Below are 22,321 nucleotides of genomic sequence, written 5' to 3' on the forward strand. Positions count from 1 at the left end.
CTAAAGAATTGTGCAGGGCACTCCTTTGCATGTTTACTGGGGAGTAAGCTGCATTGTGTTCAGGGAAACTCACTCCTAAGAAAACTTGTATAGGGTTGCAGCCTTCATCTGTTCTGAGTTTTACTAGGTCATTTTAAAACCCCATCCTCATAGCACTTCTGCAGGACATGGGAGTTATTAAATGGGATTCTTACAAGAATCACATAGTCTAGTTACACTGTGAAATATTTTTTATCTATTTGAGTAAAATTCAGCATTTGTAGAGCCAATACAGATTGTGTTGCATTTTTTGAACATACTATATATATGTAACACACACACACACAAATCTGTAATCCCAACTTTAGCAGTGCAGTTTATTTGGGACTCAGAGCCAAATTGCCTGAGCCCCCACCTCCTTATGTGCACAGCTTTTTTACATAATTAAAATTCATCCCAGTCTTGTTATTTTAAGATGTTACCTCATCCATCTCCCCTCTGGCCCCCCTCCATATCTCTTCTGGCATCTTTCCCTGTAGGCTCTGGTGGCTGGTTTGGTTGGATGATGCCCACTCTGATCCTGTGGCTTGTGAACGGTGTTATTGTCCTGAGTGTGTTCATCAAACTCCTAGTACATGGAGAGCCAGTGACTCGACTGCACTCTCGGTCATCGGTTACTTTCTGGCGGCATCGGAAACAAGCAGACCTGGATTTAGCTAAGGTAGGTCAAGTTCCTGCTTCAGAAAACAAATTTTGTTTCTTTCCCAGTTTGTCTTCTGGAGCAGTACTGAACAGGCAGCACCTCAAAGTGCAGATCAACTCTCCAGGGAGGCTTGTGCACTTGGGATTGCAAGCATTTGTCCTACTTCTGAAACACTTGTATGGTAAAGGACTCTGGAGCTCTTTAGTTCTCCACTTTTCTCCTTTCAGAAAGCCCCAATAAAATATTTTTGAATTGCCACCCTCAGCTTTAGCTGTGTAAAGCAATCTTTGTTTTTGCCATGGGCCTGGGGTAAATTTGAATTTTGCAACTGAATCTAATTGTAAAAGTGGCCAGATTGTCACAGATTTGCTTAATATGCCTGAAGGTTTACGGTAATATCTCCAATAAAAGTATTTCAGAACATCAGTTACTGTTTCAATCTTTCTTTATATACTGTTAGCATATTTGAATAAGATAGAGAAAAAAGGCAGTTTGAAAGCTACTGTTGGTTGGTAAAATTGCTTTTTTGTAAACCGCTTAGAGATTTTCTCATCAAGCAGTATTACATAAATAAATGTAGAAATAGATTTAAGTGGAGATAAATAGAAGAGACCAAAAATGCAGCCTTAGGGTCAAAGATGCTGCATCTTTCAAGGCTAGGCTAAAGGTGATTATGCTTGATGGTGCAAGTTTCCACATGCCATCTCCGAGAGTCTCTGAAGTCACTGGACTCTCACACGTCTTTGCTGCACCTTCAGCTTTTCTGTTTTTGTTCTGTGCCTGCAGGAAGATTTTACTGCTGCTGCATCAAACTTACAGACTTGTCTGTCTGCCCTGGGCCGAGCACTGCCTGCCTCTCGTTTAGACTTGGCCTGCGGCCTGTCCTGGAACGTTATCCGCTACAGTCTCCAAAAGTTGGGGTTGGTGCGTTGGTTGCTAAAGAGGACATCTCGGCAGAGACGAGCAACAGAAGCCCCTGCAGGTTTTGAGGATGAAGCCAAAACTAGTGCGCGTGATGCAGCTCTAGCCTATCATAAGCTCCATCAGCTCCATATCACAGGTAAGCGGAAAAGGGAGAAGGTGGCCACTTCTGTGAGTGTCTAGTGTGATTACCTAGACTTATCTATGTACTTTGTCTGTGTTCAATAGAACATTTAAAAAACCTAAGTCTGCAGAGAGTGCTTCATTCTAGCTTGATGATACAAGTAGTGCCGTACTCTTCTTTGGGGTGTGTGTGTCTTGTTAGATTTATTCTTACCTGAAAATCAATAGTATAACCAGCTGAGATGATTCAGATAGTGAAATGAAGGATGGTCTTCTATTTGGCCTGTATGAAAGAGCGTGATATACATAGCTTGAGATTTGTTTGGTTGATTCCCAAAGTTACAATCTTATAAAGCCTTGGTTTATATCTATCTACAGTCTTATAAAGATAAGATTGTAGATAGATATAAACCAAGGCTTTGCAAGGCAGGACATTACTGCATTTTAAGGTTTGAATGTAACAGAATCTCAGTAGCTCAAAGGGCTTTCCCAGATCAAACCATGTGAGGAATTGTACAGGAAAAGTCTCACATGGCATGAGTTTTAAAAAGTGATGTATATATGTACCTTCAACTCAGGATAGTACTCGATGCATCTGGTGAAGTAGACTGCAGCCCACAAAATCTTGTGACATAATTAATTTGTCCCGTGATGCTGAATGTTAGAAGATTCAGGAAGAAAATATTCCAAGAAAATACCCCTTCATACAGCCGTATTTGAGCTTCTGCATGACTTTCTTTGGTGCAAGAGTCTATCTTGGCTGCCCCTCTGTAAATTATTTTAAAGGAGATGACTCTTTGTCCTCTGGTTTCTGATTCAGGCAAGCTACCATCCAGCTCTGCCTACTCAGGATTGCACATGGCTCTGTGTGCTGTGAATCTGGCTGAATGTGCAGAAGAGAAGATTTCACCAAGCACACTGGCAGAAATTCACCTGACTGCTGCAGTTGGCTTGAAGACCCGCTGTGGTGGCAAGCTGGGCTTCCTGGCGGTGAGTAAATCTCTTTCAAGCCTCCCATCAGAATTTAGAACAAGTATGTATTGTGGCATATTTCAACTGACTACGGTTTTGCATGTGAATGGAAGTGGCTTTTAAGTTGATCTGTATAATTAACTTTACACAGAATTACTATCCTTGAGTCAGAAGCATGCATAGCTTTCCTTCAGCACCATATCTTACCATGACACTTTTTCTTTCTTACCAGAGTTATTTCTTAAGTCAAGCCCAGAGCTTGTGTAGTTCTGAGCGCAGCGCCATCCCTGACTCTTTGCGTTGGTTGTGTCACCCATTGGGGCAAAAGTTTTTTGTGGAGCGGAACTGGACAGTGAAAACAGCTGCCAAGGAGAGTCTATATTGCACTCAGAGGAACCCAGGTGAGACCCAGCAGGCTTGTGAATGCATTGCCCTAAGTCTGCCATCCAAGTTATGGGACAGCATTATGCATGTGTATGCTCACTCTCTCTAGTCAATTCTTGCTTGAAAGCTTTTGGTGCTGTAAGAAATTGTGGAACATTGACTGAGCAATCAAATGGACAGTTTCCCAAATGGTGGAGTTCTTTCTGCAAAGACTTTCTCTGCCCAAACAGATTTTTATTTATTATTTCATTTATATGCCAGCCAGCTCAATGTGATATTCTCACAGCAACCCTGTGAGGTTTGTTAAGCTGAGAGTTGGTGACTGGCCTAAGGTCGCCCAGTGAGCTTCATGCCCAAGTGGGGTTTTGATCCCAGGTCCTAGTACAATATTTCAAATCCTGCATAACATGGCAAGGGTTTGCACCTGATTATTTTTGAGGGATACCTGCATATTACTAGGGAAGCAGCCCTGAATCTTTTGTAATTTATTGAGAAAAGGAAATAAAGCTGATTGTTTTTTCATCTACAGCTGATCCCATTGCACAGGTGCACCAGGCATTCTGTGAGAACCTCCTGGAGAGAGCGGTTGAATCCCTTGTGAAACCTCAGGTTCCAAAGGGGGCTGCAGGACATGATGATGAAGAGCCCTGGTAAGCTGCAGTTCTGTCCCTACCCTATTGGCATTTTTTCTCAGGTTGAGTGGCCGATTCTGACTGCCTGCTCTCTCCGTTCCTGTAGCCCAGCAGGTGGGATGAAGGGTAGCAGCACAGATTTCATCTATTTGGTTAGGAGCAATGTGGCAGGGCCAACAGAATAAAATTCCTGACATAATGCAGACACTTGAATCAAATTCATCTGCCATACCTATTGCCTATGTGGCAAAGGGCAGTTTCTCCTAGCAATTTGTAACTGAATTGCAGATAACGGATTAGTTCAGGTGGCGCATGCAGTTTTAAGGGCAACACTCAAGCTCAACAAGGTTCATCAGTAAATTATTTCTGTTTTGGAGACAGAAGCACAGAGAAGTGCTTAGTATGCTGCTGGATTGTTGAGAGTTCCATGATAAAAGAAAGTTCCCCAACAGAACTTGAATAATAGCAATTTGCAGAGCAAGGAGAGAGCTGGTAATCAGGCATTCTTACTAAGAATAGCTGAGTCTCTTGAGCTTTGCCGATCAGAAGGTTGGGAGTTTGAATCCCCGCGACGGGGTGAGCTTCCGTTGCTCTGTCCCAGCTCCTGTCAACCTAGCAGTTTGAAAGCACGCCAGTGTAAGTTGATAAACATAGAAGGTAAATGGTGTTTTTGTGCGCTCTGGTTTCTGTCACAGTGTTCTGTTGCACCAGAAGCGGTTTAGTCATGCTGGCAACATGACCTGGAAAGCTGTGTGTAGACAAACGCCGGCTCCTTTGGCCTGCAAGCTAGATGGGCACTGGAAACCCATAGTCACCTTTGACTGGACATACCTGTCCAGAAGTCCTTTACCTTACCTTACTAAGTATACTACGTTGCACACATTAAACTGATGCACTGTAGAAATGTGTTGCATTGTCTTTACTGGTAAAAGTCTGGTTTCTGCTTGTGCTTGTAGTGAATTCTCTAATGCTTTGGAATACCTGAAGTTACTCAATTCTTTTGTGGACTCTTTGGGAATTGGAACACCACCTTTCACTGGAAATTCTGTGTTGAGGTCTGCACTGGGTAAGTGTGAAGGATGCCCAGGTTGCGCAGTGTCCCATATTTCTCAGTTTCATGCTGGAGATCTGCAAGCATTTGCTGCTGAGTTAGTGTTCTAAACTTGATTCAGCTGCAACATTAATTAATGTTGCCCAGTTGATCAAAAGTGTATCTTAAGTCAATGATATTTTTCTTAAATCCATAAAGGCCAAAATTGTCAATTTTTTTGAAATTTCAAACTCTCATAACTAAAAAAACCTGGGGTGAGATAAACTTTAGATTTAAACTTAGTTTTGATAATTCAACAAGTGTACAAAATATTAAGAAAATTGGATGGCATGAGGTAAAAATTTGAACCCCAAGATATGGAATGACCATATCTTCAATCTTCCATATGACAGCTCTTTAAATATTTAAATATGGCTATCCTATCTCATCTTAGTCTAAACATAGCCAGTTCCCTCAACCATTCCTCATATATGAGGAAGACACTGCTGATTCAAAGAAATATAACATTGAGCAGGTAGAATTTTCCTGATATCCCATGATAAATCTCTTTTAGATGTAGTGCAGTTTCTGCTTTTTAAGACAAGCAAGTGTCCAGTCACATGTCAGTGATTAGTATTCTACATTGATCATGGTGAGATTTGATCAGCAGCTGAGTGGAGACCTCTAGAGGAGAGTTCAGTAATTATGTAGATCTAATTTTTTTCTGCAGTACTTACGGCCGCCTCAGCTGAGATCTGAAAGTAAATACTTTTGACCACTTAATGGTTTAGGGGAACACACTGAGAGCTGGTAACTCAGCCAAGAGTTTAAGGAGTCTTGTAAATTCTGGTTAGTGACTCCATTCCCAAGGCAGAAGCATTTTTAAATAAGATGCATATGTTGGCAGGGTGGTACCGAGCTGCTTGTCTCTGGTTGCTGTTGTTGTTCCCTTCTGCTGAAGCAGTAAGGTGAAGGGGGGAGTGTCTGGCAAGATGCTTGGCTTTGTACTAGCCTGTGTGTCAGTGGCAGCAGCAGCAGCAGCAGCAGCAGCAGGTGGATGGTACCCTACTCTGCAGGATGGCATTCACTAATGTGCCCTGACTTCAGCAACAAAGGGAGTTGAATCAGTTTTCTTGTCCCAAGCCTAGCACACCTTGCCTGCCCCAAATGTCCATTTTGGCTCTCTCCCCCACAATTTATCCTGGTGACCTGCTCTTGTACAAGTTCAACATCACAATCTGGAAGTGTTTTGGGACCCTGGGCAGGTTTACTTCAAGGAAGGGCTCACCCAGAAGCATTACTGTGATGGTATCATGCTGGTAACCCCTTGTCCCTGCCCGCTTTCCCAAATCAGGCCCTGGGCATTTCAAATGAGATCTGAACAGGTCTTGCTGGAAACTGACCTTTTCATCATTGTCCTTCTTGTAAGGCTCCTCCTACCAGCAAGCAACCTCACACTATTCTAGTTCCTGGTAAGTTCATTTTCATTACACATAACTATGTGTAACTGGGACCCAATTCCATTCTTCAAAATGAAAAGCAGATCCAAGATGGAAATTTAGAACAGAGAAGTGGGGGGGGGGTATGGGTGTGACTTTTCCCTGGCTACCATTTTCTTACTCCAAATTGCCTTCCTCCCATGGCTGGCTCCCCTCCCCAGGAGCAAGGATTTCAGTGTGTTTGAATGCACTTTCGTAGGTTTACAGGGGGAAGGATCTTGATGTAAGGAAACAGTGGGTCGGGAAAAGATTCCCGTCTCCTGAAGCCATTAAAACAAAACCTGTTTGGATTTGCATTGGTGAGAGTGTCTCATATTTATTGTTATTTTGTCTCTGCATACCTAGGCCCGGATGTGGTGTGCAGGTGGTGGTCATCCGCAATCACAATGACAATCAGCTGGCTCAGGGGTGATGATGCAGCCGTGAGATCCCAGTTTACCAGCGTGGAGCGAATTCCTAAATGTTTGGAGATGATGGAGTGTGTGGCCTTTTTGCATTACTCTCACAATTGCCTTTTGTCACTTTAAATAGTTTCCAAACTAAGCTGCAGTATTTTGAGATTGTATTAACTGAAAATACCAGCTATCAGGCACTGGGGTGGTGGATGCAAAGACTCTTCTAAGTGTTAGATGCAGGGTGGAATTGGTCTCATCCAGCTGTGGCCATCTGGGTACTCAGTGCAGCATCAGGCCAGACTTGAGGGTCGGAGAGGGGGAGTTGCTCTGGTCTATAGAGAGATTCTTTCTCTCTCTCCCTTCAGGCTCTCTGTCCAGTTGGGTGGAGGATCTGGAGTGTGTGTTCCTGGCATTGGGAATCAGAACAGATTAGAGATTCTGCTGGTTTACTGCCCACCTCACTGCCCAGCAGTCTTTCTGCCTGAGCTGACAGATCTGGTCTTAGAGGTGGTGTTGAGGATTCCCATTCTGCTGGTGAGGCCTTTCTTCATGTGCCGCCTCAAGAAGTCCAGAGAAGGGGCAACATGAGGATGAGCCTTTTCTGTGTTGGCTCCCTGTTTGTGGAATGCTCTCCCCAGAGAGGCTCACCTGGCACCTTCATTATACACCTTAGGTGCCAGACAAAATCATTCCTCTTCTCCTAGGCCCCTTGGCTAATCTAAGCAATCTATGGCCTTTTAAACTGTGTGTGTTGAGGAGGTTGTTTTTGTTTGATATTATGTTATGATGAGTGGCATAGAAATTTAATAACATTATTATTATTTATTATGGCAACTTAGTAAGTGAGAGGCTTATGGAGCTTATGGAGGTGGTTGGTCCACGACCACAATACCTTAAAGGCACTGACCTTGTTCCTGGCTTGGGATCTTTCTCTTCTCTCTTCCCTCCTTTCTAGGAATGCCCTTGTGAAAGCTGTCTTTCATGTGTGCAAAGCCATGAACGCCTCCTTGTCAAGCAAGGCAGATGGGCAGCAGAGCTCCTTTGGCCACTGTGAAAGAGCCAGCACTCACCTTTGGAATAGCCTCAACATGAGCAGTGGGGTCTCAAGCACGGGTCTCAATAACGTAAGTATCGTCATCCTCATCACAATCATTTACAACTGGCTGCACATTTACAACCGCCTTCTCCATCCTTTCCTGAGCCAAGGCTTGTGGGCAAATGTTTAGTCATCATTCCATGTGGCTCTGAGGTCAAATACCCTGGAGCTGAAGAAGCAGCAGCTAACATTTTTTTCTTCATGATTGGAGAGACAGAGAACGTTCCCTCTCCTCTTGCCCTTTTGTGTGTGTTGACTAGAGCTGCAGTGTTCCCTTTCCCACAGTAGTGCTTGAGGAGTGCATTTGTTTCCAGTGTGTTGGCTTCCAGTGCACTGCCAGAATTAGCAGGCTGAGCTCTTGTTTGGTCCTGTCCTTGTTGCTTTTAATTATGCCTCCTGGGTGAATTGTTCCCACAGAAGGCACTACATGTCTAGTCTCCTGTGGGCAAGAACAGTGTGAAGTCCTTGTATCAGGGTGTCAGCTTCACCTTCATTTCCTTGTTTCTATGAGAAGCTGGGGCTTTCCAACTTTTGGCACTGTACAAGAATTGGAGTTGCTCATCACTGCTGGGTGGCAGCTGTAGTGCATTGTAGTTGCATTGCATGTTCTGGCAGTACTCGTGCAATGTTTCCGCAGTGCAGCACAGAGGTGCACCCATTTCTCCTCTGCAGGTGGGAATCTCCTCAGCTTGCCTGGATTGAATGCTGTTCTTTCCGATTCAGTGATTTAAGTGATGTGGTAGAAACTTCCTAGGAACTTTACATCTGAATTGGAAGGGGCCAAGAGGCCATCTGTACAATCCAGATTGCATTGTACTGCAAGCAGAAAGAAAGCATGAGAGATGAAAGTGGAGCACGTGGGTTGAAAAGGCCGAGAAAAGGTATATGTGGCAGTGAAAAGGCAAATGAAGTGCCCATCGTGACCTCTATTTTACTTAGCTGATTTATTTTTTGGGCATGGCCTAGATGAAGCAGCAGCTGTGGCAGCCATGGAAATCTGCTGCCCAGTGGCCCTTCGCCTGAACAAGGGCCACAAGGTGATTAAGAATGGGGCAAAGTCATGCCAATGCCATGGACACCTGACCAAGCACACCAAGTTTGTGTAAGACACGATCCAGGAGGCATGCTGCCTCATCTCCAAAAAGATATGTGTGATGGTGCTGTTCAAGATCTCCAAAGTCAAATGAGCTGTGCAGTTCAACAAGAAAAGGGTGGGGACTTCATCCAAGCCAAGAAGAAGCAGGAGGAACTGAACAGTACCCTGGAAACAATGAGGAAAGCAGCAGCCCAGAATGACTAGGAGCTCCCCAGCCTCCTCCCAAAGTCTCTGCAATAAAGCTTGTTTTGAAAACCCAGTAAAAACAACACTTCTATTTTCCTTAGGCATTTTTGAATGAACCAAAATGAGTCCTTCAAAATGCAGTTCGAACTGATATTAAAGATACTTTTTTTGCCACCGGAGGCCATACCAAAATACTATTCTGTAGAAGATGTTGATTTGTTTTGCAGTTTTTTTATCCCAAGGGTACCTTCTCAAGATCATACTGCTTCATTTTACTTTCTGGCTAATTGTTGGAACCTTTGGGACACATTTTCAAGGACACTTTCTTAGAATCCCACTGTTCGTCCTGTTCCACAGGAGCGTTGAGATTTGCAGGAAAAGCAGGTAGCATCTGGTCGTGGCAGGCAACTTGTTAGTGTGCAAGGTCAGGTTAAGCAGGTAAAGTCCAGTCAAGGCAAAGTCATTATTTTTCTATCTTGTGACTCCTGCAAGGCTAGAGAGATGGGAATATTGCAGGGGACACGTTCTCTGAGTCCATAGATGGTGGCAGGGCTGTGGGAGATAGCTGAATAAGGTACTAATTGTCTCCCAGAAGTCGTTTGAGCCTTAGGCTCATTCATCTGTCACCACTCTCCGAAAGGTCCTAAGGCCAGAGATCATATCAGTCATGGTGGCTAAAATAAAAATGAATGTACACCCCCACTGCCCATCTTTTGGACAGTCTTCTGTCAGTGGATCTTCAGTTCCACATTAAAACAGTGTGGTGGTCTCAGTATTTCTTCATTTGGCTTAATCTTTCATCTTTTGGTGGTAGGTAGAATTCACATAAAACACACAGGAAACAAAAAACAAATAAAGCATTTGTACGGTTAACCAATTTCTGTTAGGTAATTCTTTGAATATTCACTGTGATGGATGCCGTGGGAACAATGATTTGTGCTGGGAGCCCACTGCACCCTGATTTTGTGTTGACATGTTTTCAGAACACAGGGCCTACAAAGGGGCACAGGATACTCCAGGGGTAGCCAGCCCTTTACCTTCCACATGTTATTGGACCACTGCTCCCATCAGCCTCAGCAGCATTGCTCTTGGTCAAGTATGATGGGAATTGTGGTCTAACAACATTGGTACCACATTGGCTACCTTTGGATAACCTGGTTGCTTCCTCCATGTTATCTTGTGGTCATGTCCTTTGATGATAATATTTGGACAACAAAAAATTCAGAATGCTCATGCTGGATCACTTTTTGAGAAGAAAAGGAATTTGGCCAGAGAGCTGTCAGTTGATACCATCTCATCTTTAAGATAAAAACACTATGTAACATTCTGCTAGTATTTTTAGATATGTGTGAGAAGCTTTTGTCCCTCTGAAGGCTGCTGCATCCAGCTGATGATGCTGGAATGTCTTGATACTCCTGTCACTGAATGGGTCTGTCTCCTTGCAGATGATCCAGCTGCTAGCTTGCGACCTACTGCTGTCCCTCCGCACCACTCTGTGGCAGAAACAGATGAACTCCAGCCAGGCATTGGGAGAGGCCTACCATGCTTCTGCTTCTGAGCTGACAGGATTCCAGCGCGACCTCGGCAGCCTGAGAAAACTGGCCCATAGTTTCAGACCTGCTTATCGAAAGGTAAGATCCTGCCACTTGTAATGAGTGAGGAGATGATGACCTGTCCCTTGAGTTCCTGCATGCTGTTATAGGCCAAAGGGGCAAATGGTCCACGAACTAGGCCAGGACTGGTTTTGCTTTGAATTTCCAGCAGTGTCTTTGCAGTGGTGGCTTCCTGCTGGATATGTCCTTACTGTTGTAGACTTTGCCCTTAAGTAGCATTCATTGGGTGTGTGTGTGTTGCGGTTTCCCATGGATTTAAACTAATGTGACGCTGAATGTTCTAAACTCTATGTAAATTATCTCAATAATCCTTAAAACAGCCCTGTGATGTTTGCCATTCCTATTATCCACATGTCAACCATGTGAGCTGTGAGGATGAGAGAATACGGGGTTGCCTAATGCCAGGTAGCTTTTATGGTGGCTGCGAGATTTGAACTGGGGATTTCTAGCCTGGCAGGCTTAATCACTGCTCTCCACTGGTTTGTACGCACAAACAGCACAGATAGTTCTGTGGTAGAGTGTGGACCAATGCTGGTCAGAAATAGTTGGGTAGCATGCCCCTCTTTTAAAGGGCACATTCCCTGTACACTCTTGCTCAGCAGAAAGGAGTTAGGGAAGGAAAAGTGGCTGAGAGGATTAGCACCAGAAGGTGCAAGCTTATCTGATAAAGGCGCATGCCCAAATCTACAGCACCACAAGGTGATGGAAGGTTGCTAAAATGCAGACGCTACCCATTGTCTTCTGCTTTTCCCCTCCTTCCAGGTGTTCCTGCATGAGGCCACTGTGCGTTTGATGGCAGGGGCCAGTCCCACGCGCACTCATCAGCTGCTGGAGCACAGTCTCAGGCGTCGGACACCCCAGAGTACCAAGCAAGGTCAGGAAGCTCTTGTGCCCTTTCTTGTCCATCTCTGCCCTGAACTGGGTCACCACCATCCCGCCCTGCACTATCTATCTATAAAATACTCGCAAGCGATGCCAAACCGTATGCAACAAATGCCACAGTTAGTTTAGCCCCCTGGTGTGCAGTTCTAGAGACCTTTGGAACCCTAATTAACCTGAAACGGTGGCAAATGTGGTTTTGCTGTGATGAGGAATTGCCCAGAATTGGGAGGGAGAGGGGAAATGTCCCCCCTCCTTCGGTGAGCTTCTTTTTTCTTCATAAATTGTAGGATCCAAGCCAGAGTGTTTAAAATGTTTTAAGAAGCGGTGGCACAAAGATGTTTGCTAGCTGACATCTGAGGCTGCTAATTTGAGCAAAAGAAAGGCCTGTCAGGGAGAGGGTGGGCCTCGCCCACCTGTGCAAGTGTCATCTCTCTTACCGGGACAAGGCTGCTAAGTCTGGGCTGCCGGCCAGGTCTCAGCTTGGGGCATCTGAGCCTCTAGAATAAATTACTGCCTAGCGTTTCTGTGGGAGTTGGTCGACTGCTTCTTGCACTCTGTTGGATAGCACCCATTGTGAAGCAATCTTTTGCTCACCCCAGTGTAGTCTTAAACAAATTGACTCCCGTGGTGCACTTATTGCCCCCACAAGCGTGGCATTCCTTGTGATGCCTCTTTTTCCCCATACCTAGGTGAACTGGACGCCCTTCCTGGGCAGAGAGAGAGAGCTACAGCAATTCTCTTAGCCTGCCGCCACCTTCCCCTCTCCTTCCTGTCGTCCCCGGGCCAGCGAGCCGTCCTGCTGGCAGAAGCAGCCCGCACACTGGAGAAAGTTGGAGACAAGCGTTCCTGCAATGATTGTCAGCAGATGATTGTGAAGCTGAGTGGCGGCACAGCAATTGCGGCTTCCTAACCATGGAGGATTGCAGCCTCGTCGCTCATTGAACGGGATTTTTGCCCCTTCCTACCCCCCTCTTCTTCCTCCCCCTCCTCCCTTTTTGAACACTGTTCCAGGTTAGGACCATGAAAGTTGTGATACGCTAGCCAGGGTAGGGTCTTCTTGTAAACCAGCTTTTGTTGCTAGTATATGCCTTCTAGTACAAAGGGTGCCCACACTGGAGCTAGAGAGTGTTCGCATTTTCGCACACTGACAGAAGAATTTGCAGTAGTGAGGAAGAAGGGTGGGTTCAGAAAGGTTGGTCCCCCACCTCTTTACAAAACAATCTATCTTTTGAGGGGGGATTTTCTAGAAAGTAAGAAGAGCTGCCCTCAGCCCTTTTCCTAGCATCTGCGGTGGCCCTTGATCTGCACATCAGGTGCCATATGCTTTTGGCAGGCCCTGAGAGGAGATCTGGCTCCTTGGTCCTCAATGGGTTGCATAGAAGCTTTTCTATAGATTCTGCATTCTCTGAGAGCCTTTGGAGGTTCTCCTAAGGAAGGGCATCACAGTTTTTAATGCAATTTGGGGTTTTTATAGCATTTTATGGCTTTATAAGCACTATGGACAACATCTAGGTTTCTCTTCTGTCTTCTGTGTCCTTCCTTCCACCTCTTACTCATGTATCTGCCTCCTGGCAGCCGATGGAGCCATACTGTCGTTAACTTTGGAATTGTATTTCCATGCCCTAAAAGAGGGGACAAGGATGGACTTAGTGGTGAACCAGAAGCAGATTTAAGCTTGTGATTCAAAAAGCATGCATAGACAAACCACTGCTCTTTGTTTATGCTATTTTTTTTTAAAAAAACCTGCAGGACCCCCACACCTCCCCAAAATCTGGATTAGGATCACAGGGAGGGGATTGAGCATTACTCTTAGAAGTTAGTTGCTGCTGTTTTTTGGGGGGGAAGGAACCCCAAGACAAACTACAGCTTGAGGAAGATTTTCAGCAGGAAAAATAGCACAGAGAGGAAAGGTTAAAAACCCCTCCTGATCAGTGCTCCTACTGTTGCTTTTGTAAATAAAGAGAAACCGTAAGTCTTAAGTGCATTTTTTGAATCACACGCTTAAAGTCAGCATTGAGTTTTACCTTAACAAAAAAAGCAAACTAGGGGCTGAATTCATTGTTCTCTGTCCACTAGTGTGAGAGCAGAGCTTAAAGGTTTGGGCCACAAAGAAATCCAATGCAACAGTTGTGCTAGCCGAAGCTTGTTGTGCAACAATTTTAGGCAATGCATTTGTGCTTTTTTGCACAAAAGTGTTTTGCCAGTGCAACAAGTTTACCGCTAAGTGACTTTAACTTTGCGCTACGTTGGATACAACCCTAGGAATCCTTTTTTCTGATGTTTGATTTATTTGGTAGCTGCATCTATATGAGTATGTTTAGGATAACAGTCTTAGGACTGGTCCACACTACCAACAGCCGTCTCCTTTGGAGAAGCTTTGACGGTCAAACAGATTTATAAAATGGTTTACATATGTAGTGTAGATGTAGTTCTAGAACTTGGAGAAAGAGGAGTGATTGCAACTAGGCCTCCTTGTTGGAAGAATAGGTTCTAAGAAAAGAGATTTTATATTTCATAGAGCTCAGAGTCTCACAAATCACTTTTGCCTTCTCCCATTGCCTATGCACCATCTCTGTTCTTGCCTCTCTTATTTCATCTTCCAAATCTGTCCAAATTAAACACACAAGCACCAAACAAATGAATTGGGGGCACATAATTCTTTGGGCAGGCCCACACAACTGTACATTACAGTGGTTCTTGCAGCTAGTGTGCCTTCCATGCGTAACAGCTGAACACTGCTGCAGAACTGAGACCCTCCATTAAAAAAAGAAAAGAATTTCCACCTTAAGCCTCTCACTGACAATTTTCAATTCAAATGAAGCTCTGTGTGTCCCAAAACACATGAAATCCTGGGGGGGAGGGGCTTTCCAAACACTGAAGCAATTACATAATTAAAGGAACGTGGTCTGAATCGCACAGATAAGAGATGCATATCACATTGATATCAAATTTTTAAAACTTTCCATGGAGTAAACCAAAAGATGATCCCACAATAAAGCTTTGGCTAACTTTGGTTATTTTGAAGACCAATTCTCAATCTTCCTGAATATATTGGAACTAATAAGAGGTGTAATTTCATGAACATTCCAAATTTCCCGTTGGTATACGTGAGTGGATGTGTTTGAAGGTTGCACTTGCGAAAGGTATAAAAATACACAGTGAAAGTTGCTTTGCCAGGACTAGTTCGTAGGGGTGGGGTGTAGGGCATTTAGTTCCATATCTCACATCACATGGATAATCTTGGTTGCTTATCCTACAAACATGGGTAGCAACCATAGTCTAAACTCGTGCCTTGGATTCAGCACTGCAGATCCATGGGCAGTTGTTTAAATGGGCAGGCTAGAAGCTGAGGACCATCCTGTTCTCTTAAGGGTGCTTCCTGACAGCCGTTTTCCCAACGATGGTAGCGACAAAACAGAAAGGGTAACAAACTACCTCAACGAAAAGGTACATTCTAGCAGGATGCCTGGGGTGTTTGGTGCTACCATTGCTGGTTTCCTTCCACAGTTGTTCTGCCACTCACACAGATTGTTCCAGTCTGCTTAGAGTTAGCAGCCATCCATCTGGGATTAACACAAGGACCAGCGTGAATTGTGAGTGTTCAGCGAAGTGATTTAGCATGCCCGACACTTAGAAAGAAACCTTTCCCATCTAGAAGCTCTCATAGCAAATAATTCTGTGCAGTTAAGTTTTGAAGTGTCCGGATTAGTTAATGTGCATCAGAATGTCATCTCCTGTTGACACTGTGTACCGCAGGACATCTCACAGTTCTATGGATTTGAGGCTGTGAAAGCCATTTATACTGTCAAGCAGGAGGGATTACTACGGCTGAGAATGGGCATTGCAGTCGAGGGTAAAAGCCTCATGTTGTACAGCAGGAAGAGGCATTGAGGGTGGTACTGCTAGCTTGTGGAATTGTGCTTGTGTAGATGGGACCTCCACAAGGGAATCGCCCTGTCTTTCCATGTACTTCAACCATTTTTTAAAAAGAAGACACCTCATTTATTTATGGGTTTGTTGTCACCCAGGCTATCTCTATATTATTTTTGTGTATATAATGTAACTTTTTTGTGCTTTTATATATGATGTGAAAAGTGTATTTATCCCAATGAAATTAGGAATAAGGATACTTTGCTATAAGAAAACATAGCTGGCAATGATGTGAGTGGGTGAGCGTTTCTGGTATATGTCCTGATTGTGACCCTCTCCTGGGGTTCATTGCGCGACTTGTCTAATAAAAATCAAATTGTACGCAACGTCTGATACTTGAAAGAAGCTTCATTAAGAAGAGTGTGTTTTGTTGGGTGGGGGTGTATGAAAAATGTTTAAAACGTTCTCCCAAAAAGTGTGCTTGCATACCAGTGATAGTACAATAATAAAAACTGATAATGGTAGTGGCTAAATAGGATTGTCAGAATGCTGCAGTGTTCAGTGGCCTAATTGAATTGATTAGGTTTTGTTAAGGTTAAATCACCAGCGTTTCCTCTGTCGCACAAGCTCCATAAATATAAGCTAGAGTAATTCACGAGGGGTGCAGAACAGATCAGAGCAAGCTGTTAAGCATTAGGATTAATCTGCCAATCTTCCCAGCAATCTGAAGGACTTGGAACAGAAAACCTACACTGATGATACATATGCCACAGGTTTGAAAGAACTATGAGGAAGGGTGTATATAATCGATAACATATCTCTTTTAGGGAGAATCCACAGTCTAACAATATTTGAAGGCCACAGGTTCCACATCTCTAGATAGACTTGAATTCTGTAAATCTTTCCTATTACTTTAGCTTTCTCATTGCTGGCTCATATTTCTGTTAATGTTATTGTGTTTGAGACCAAGCTCTAGTTTTCTTGACATGGATAGTGGAATTTGGGGCTATCCCTGGGCTTGCTGAATATAGCCTGGAAGCTAGGAAAAAGCCTTTTCTCCTCTTGGTGCCCTTCTACGACATGTCCAGGAGGTAGGTGGCTCCCTGTCATAAGAGCCTGTTGCACCCCAACATTGCTGAAGAGACAAATCAAGTGAGTCCAAATTTCTGCACTCAACACCAGAGACAGGCTGTTTGGCCTTTTATTTTTCTATTGTCCAGCAGAGGGCAGAAGTAACTTGGTAAAAGAGTTCCGTAATTCTAACAACTCCGCTGACCCTCATTTCAGCACTCTGGAGTCCTTGGAGGTAGGTAGGTTGGGTTTTCATAACACCTCAACTTGAATATGTGCCACTAATTTGTAGTCTGAAAATCCTCCTGTATGGAATACAGAACTGTACTTTGTGCAGGCTTGCGTTTCTGCACAGATTACAACCCTGGCTGCAGTTTCTATTTTTCATTTTCTTCCATCTCCTAGTAGTTTCTTTCTTCCATTCCCCATATATATATGCATTTTTCTCCTCCCTCAATATGGTCTTTTGGATAGATTAATGAAAACACAAAGACATACCCAGGATATGTGTGTTCTCCACAAAAGGTTCTGGAGTGAAATACACTTTGAACTGTCCTGCCTCTCCACCTTTCTTTTTTCCTGCCTTTCCACACACCTCCCTAAAAGCAAAGGCAGGTTGGCAGAGACTCACACTGTTTGGCGGACCTGTTTCGGTTCAGCTATTAAAGATTAATCCTGTGGGATTTCCAACGTAAGATTTTAGAATGAGGCCATTGTGCTCTGGGCAGTAGCAGTCTTCCTGCTTTCTCTTCTCATGGTGCCAGTGTTTCATGTGAAGGCAGGAATCGTTTTGCTCCTTCCGAGTCTCAGAAAGTGGCAACAAAGGGAGCACTTCTGAGGAACAAAGTGGAACAAGGAACTGATATTGCCTTTAAGGCAACCTCTGCTGCTACTGATGCTAAGCGTGCGCGTGTGTAGGGGGGTGAGCAAGGAAATGAAGATCAGAGCTGGGCCAATGGAGTGATGTGTCAGTACATCTGACTTATCTGGGCAGTGCCTGGCAGTACTAGATTAAAAGATACGAGGAACTTGCTACAATATGTCTTCGGGACTCTGATTGAAAATTTGTTAAGAAGCCACTATTTTCTCAAGCCAAATTGCTTTCACTTTCCTTAGCTCCTCCGTAAGTTGGGTCCAAGAAATTCTCTTTTCACAAATGTGGCAGGAAGTTTTCCACGTTTGCCCTAGCAGCAGAAGGCAGACATTGTCGCCCCTGCCAGGCATTGGAAACCTCTGTGTGAGGCATGTGAGTGAACCTTCCAGCCGAGGTGTATAAAATTATGTATGATGTGGGGAAAGTGTAGGGTGGTCCGTCTCATAACATCATGCCAGAATCCAATGAAGCACTGAATATTGGGAGATTCAGGAAAGACAAAGGTGGTGCTTCTTCCCACAATGCCTACTTAAACTATGGGTATCTACTTCCGACTCTACAATTCTATGATTCTACGAACAAGGGGCCGAAGCTGTACATCTCATGAGGGAAAGAAGATCCAGTGATGTCTGCCAACTTGGATGGTTTTAAAGAGGGTTTAGACAAATTCATGGGACTGTCATTGGAGACCTACGTGGTGTGAGCCACACCCCACATTTAAAGCGCATCATTTCCCTGAAAGAATCCCGGGAACTGTAGCTTGTTAAAGATGCTGAGAGAATGGTGGCTCTGAGGAGTAAACTGCACCTCCCAGGATTCTATGGGGGAAGCCATTTCCTTAAGTGCATGGTGTGGATGTGACGGTCAGGTTCATCGGGCTCCTGATTGCTCTTCTAGGCAGGGTTTCTGATAGGATTGTTCCCAACGTGGACAAGCCAGGGATTGAACATGGAACCTTCTGCATGAAAAACATGTACAGTGGTACCTCGGGTTACATACACTTCAGGTTACATATGCTTCAGGTTACCGTACATACGCTTCAGGTTACAGACTCTGCTAACCCAGAAATAGTACCTCGGGTTAAGAACTTTGCTTCAGGGTGAGAACAGAAATTGTGTGACAGTGGCACAGCAGCAGTGGGAGGCCCCATTAGCTAAAGTGGTGCTTCAGGTTAAGAACATTTTCAGGTTAAGAACAGACCTCCAGAACGAATTAAGTACATAACCAGAGGTACCACTGTACTCTGCTACTGAGATCAGACCAGAACTCAGTCAGTTATACTCAGCTAGTGGAGGCAACCCCTCTTTTTTGTTTCTGAAGCACTGCTGGGCAATCCCAGGAGAGGACACAATAGACAGTTTGCAGGGGGCAGGTTAGCAGGGATCACTTTTCTTGATGGGCACAACACCTCAAGTTTTCCTTCGAAGGAACATCCTATGTCCTTGAGCGATCCCTAGGCTGACGCAACATTTTACTTCCATCTTGAACAGGAAGACTGGATAAGCGGGGAAGGGACAACTTGAGTTAATATTAAACTGGCTGAAGCCGTTCTCTCCCCCCCCCCTTCCCTTGGCTACCATCTCCCCAACTATTTGCCCAACAGTCTGTAAAGAGTTTGCTGGCAAGAGTGATTAAAATGGATCAAGATGCCTTCTAGCTGTGTGTGCTCCATTTATTACAAGTCACCACAGAACAGACCTGCCTTTCGAAGAAGCTGACAAATGGTCCAGGCTATCAAAGGAGAACCCCAAAATGAGACCTCTCAGCTGGTGAGCACGCCTAGTATCATCCAGTTGATGCTGCTGGCAGCATTTCACATACAGTGGTACTTAGGGTTAAGTGCTTAATTCATTCCGGAGGTCCGTTCTTAACCTGAAACTGTTCTTAACCTGAAGCACCACTTTAGCTAATGGGGCCTCCTGCTGCTGCCGCGCCGCTGGAGCATGATTTCTGTTCTCATCCTGAAGCAAAGTTCTTAACCTGAGGTAATATTTCTGGGTTAACGGAGTCTAACCTGAAGCGTATGTAACCTGAAGCGTATGTTACCCGAGGTACCACTGTATTTTGCCTTGGTTTGGGGTGGTACCCTCTTTTGAAACCCATCTGGTTCCGTCTGAAGACTGCGTTGCAGAATCATTTTCAAATAAACTTAACTCCTGGTAAGGGGGAAATGGGTGAATGGGAGTGGGTAGCAATCTATGCTATAGGTGAAAAGCTAAGGCATTCAGTTGCAAAACTGGATAGGTAGAAGCACATGTGATTTAGTGGCAAATAATGTTATTTATTTGGAACTTATAGCTTGCTTTTTCTATCATAAGAGTTTGCCATCCATGGTGACTAACAATAAACAAGATGAAATAAGAATTAATGTGATTGTGACCTGTTGCCAACTCATATTTATTTTATTTTTAAATATTTGTACTTACAGTTCGCCTTTCACTGAACTGTCTCAGGGATGGCTGTCCACTTGGTCACTGAATATCCCCATTGAAGCCTCAATAGATGACATTCCCTCACCATTTGCACTGGTCTTCCCCACAGTGCTGTTCTTGCCAGGTCTTGCCAGGATAATGTGGACAAAGAGTTTTGGAATCTGCTAAAGCATACATATTTATTCGTAGGTCATTGTGTGTCCTTCACCTCTTGTTGTGTGATGTGAATCATATTATGATGCGCCTTCAAAGAGAGTTCTATGAAAGCAGCCTCAAAAGAGCTTGAAATGTGAGGAACAAAATACAGTGTGTTTTGTATATGCCAAGAACGGCATTTTGCCAAGCTCCATTCATATTGGGACACCTGGTGTTTTATTATATAAATTTCCACAGCCCAGATTTGAATAAAAGCGAAGTTTTTCAAAATGTATGTGCCTATCTATCAAAAAATGAAAATGCCAATTCCTGTGAGGTTGAATTCTGAGGAGAGGAGGCTTCATGAACACATAGGTCCTCAGACACACATATGTCCAGACAATGAGATCTCCTAGGAAATTTTATTATTTAACAAAGGACAAAAAAGTACAGACCAAATGCACTTGGGGTTCCTTAGGTGTGTGCATTCCATGTTCTCGTCAGGCCTACACCTCTTTCACCTGCATAATCCCCAGCCTAATAAATTTATGCCTGAACACAGTTGTTATAGCAGGAACCCAATAAAGGTGCCAACCATAATTCCAGAAGGGCAGCCATCTTTGTTTGCTGCAGTCCAAAACAATGAAGCGTTCTTGTAGCATCTTAAAGATTAAACAGTTTATTGTGGCATTTGCTTTCCTGGTACTAGAATTCACTTCAGATTTCTCAAGCCCAAATGAAACAAAAGCAAGATTTACAGAACAGATGTGCCTATCTATCTAAAATAAATCTGGCCAATTCCTGACACAACTGAAGTGTAAGGGGAGGAGGCTAATCCAGGAAAGCAATGACATAAAGACATTAGACTTTTAAGGTGTTTAAAGGAAATGAACTGCTCTGTTGTATTGTACAATAATACAAAATCTTGATTTGAGGATTAGGAGGTTAACTTGTTAAGCCTAAACTTTCCAGCGATCCAACTGGAAGGAAAATAATCTTGAGAATGTGGTGCTTTGATGTTGGGAAGAAGACCCAGTACTTTTTTGAGGTTTTGTGGATTGGCATGAGCAGGAATTAATGTAGCTCTAGGCTGTATCTGCCAGTGACATGCTTTGAGAGTTAGATCAAGGTGGCATCTGAGAATGGAAGAATAAATAACATATAGTCAGCCTGGAGGTTGTATGCATGACTATCACATAATTTTGTAATCTTAGGGCCTATATCAAGATAGGAAAAGTAGATTTGTATTTAATCCTTTGTTTATTTGGTCTTCTGCTCCAAGTGGGAGGCAAGCTGTGTATGCTGTTCCTATGTTAAATCTTTTTCCTAAGTACGAACATTAAAAAAAACAAAAACGTAGTAAACTGTTAATCTAAATTCATAACGCTTTGTATTCTCAATTCTTTTCACCACTTCATGCTTCAGTCTAGTTCCACAATGCTTTGAAGTGTCCTTGAGGGCATTTTAGGCTGTTTGGTGAGAGACAACCAGGGTAAAAAATATATATATTTCACCTGGTGGCAGTGGAAAGAAGTAACACGTGCAATTACTTGACTGGATACAATCTCCTGTGAAAGGTCCAGAGGGAAATCATAGAACTGTAGAGTTGGAAAGAGTCCCAGGGGTCATTTAATCCAACCCTTGCATTGCAGCAATCACAGCTAAAGGATCCCTGGCAGATGACCATCCAACCTCTTTTTAAAAACCAGTGAAGAAGAGTCTACCACCTTCTGAGGGAGCCAGTTCCACTTTAGAACAGCTCTTAAGTTCTTCCTGATGTTTAGTCAGAAACTCCTTTCTTGCCATTTGAATCCATTGGCTCAGGTCCTATCCTCTAAAATACTGCAGCTGTCTCTGCAGATGAATGCTGGTCCCACCTCCTCTCTTGCCCCATAATTGCGCCATCCACAATCCTTCAGATTAGGTAAAGAGTTTGCTCTGTGATCCAGCCACTGCCACCACTTCTGCAGGTTAAATTATTTGACAAAAGGTTCCCCAGGGCCTTGCTGCCATGCACTCCCAAAAGAGAACTTGCTGATTTCCTGGATGTGATCCATTCATTCCCCCAACAAAGCCACACGCTGTGTGAACCTGGCTTTGTTAATTCCTGCGCCATTATCTATGCACTTGTAAGGTTGTGTTTTGTTTGGAAACAAGAGTGGGGATGTGTGATGATAAATTTCTGTGTTGGGCAATCTCCTGCTGCGAGGGTTGAAGCGAGAAGCCTAGCAACAGCGGAGCCTGTTATGGGAGCATCAGGAACGGCATCAGGCTGTGCAGATCAGAGAACAAGCAGTGGCCCAGTTCAAATTCAGAACCTGGTGCTTCCCCCAGTTTGCCTCTGAAATAAGCACCCTCCTGGTTGCTTCTGTGGTAGCACCATGTGAAAAGTCAGCATTTGTATATGCCAGCGTTCCCCAACTTTGCA

At 44.0% G+C, this 22,321-nt stretch overlaps 1 protein-coding gene and 2 long non-coding RNA genes across 3 annotated transcripts in view; 2 read left to right on the top strand and 1 right to left on the bottom strand.

The window, feature by feature from the left end:
- Window positions 1-15,767, top strand: part of SREBF2 (sterol regulatory element binding transcription factor 2) — a 35,640-nt gene extending 19,873 nt beyond the window's left edge. The window contains exons 9-19 of the mRNA XM_083698598.1: window positions 519-700; window positions 1,469-1,742; window positions 2,547-2,716; window positions 2,931-3,099; window positions 3,612-3,732; window positions 4,671-4,780; window positions 6,589-6,721; window positions 7,594-7,762; window positions 10,462-10,647; window positions 11,392-11,503; window positions 12,201-15,767. Of these exons, the coding sequence (XP_083554724.1) occupies window positions 519-700; window positions 1,469-1,742; window positions 2,547-2,716; window positions 2,931-3,099; window positions 3,612-3,732; window positions 4,671-4,780; window positions 6,589-6,721; window positions 7,594-7,762; window positions 10,462-10,647; window positions 11,392-11,503; window positions 12,201-12,421 (1,847 nt within the window). The 3' untranslated portion in view covers window positions 12,422-15,767. The remainder of the gene's footprint in view (window positions 1-518; window positions 701-1,468; window positions 1,743-2,546; window positions 2,717-2,930; window positions 3,100-3,611; window positions 3,733-4,670; window positions 4,781-6,588; window positions 6,722-7,593; window positions 7,763-10,461; window positions 10,648-11,391; window positions 11,504-12,200) is intronic.
- On the bottom strand, window positions 13,351-18,659 carry LOC310825381. The gene is made up of 2 exons (XR_014555243.1): window positions 18,577-18,659; window positions 13,351-18,311 (listed from the first exon to the last, which is right to left on the bottom strand). It is a non-coding gene; the product is annotated as an uncharacterized lncRNA (long non-coding RNA).
- Window positions 18,357-21,277, top strand: LOC310825412. The gene is made up of 2 exons (XR_014555291.1): window positions 18,357-19,095; window positions 19,755-21,277. It is a non-coding gene; the product is annotated as an uncharacterized lncRNA (long non-coding RNA).
- The last annotated feature ends 1,044 nt before the right edge of the window (window positions 21,278-22,321 follow it).

Source organism: Podarcis gaigeae, assembly GCF_964106915.1.
Source record: "Podarcis gaigeae genome assembly, chromosome: 10".
Classification (NCBI taxonomy): domain Eukaryota; kingdom Metazoa; phylum Chordata; class Lepidosauria; order Squamata; family Lacertidae; genus Podarcis; species Podarcis gaigeae.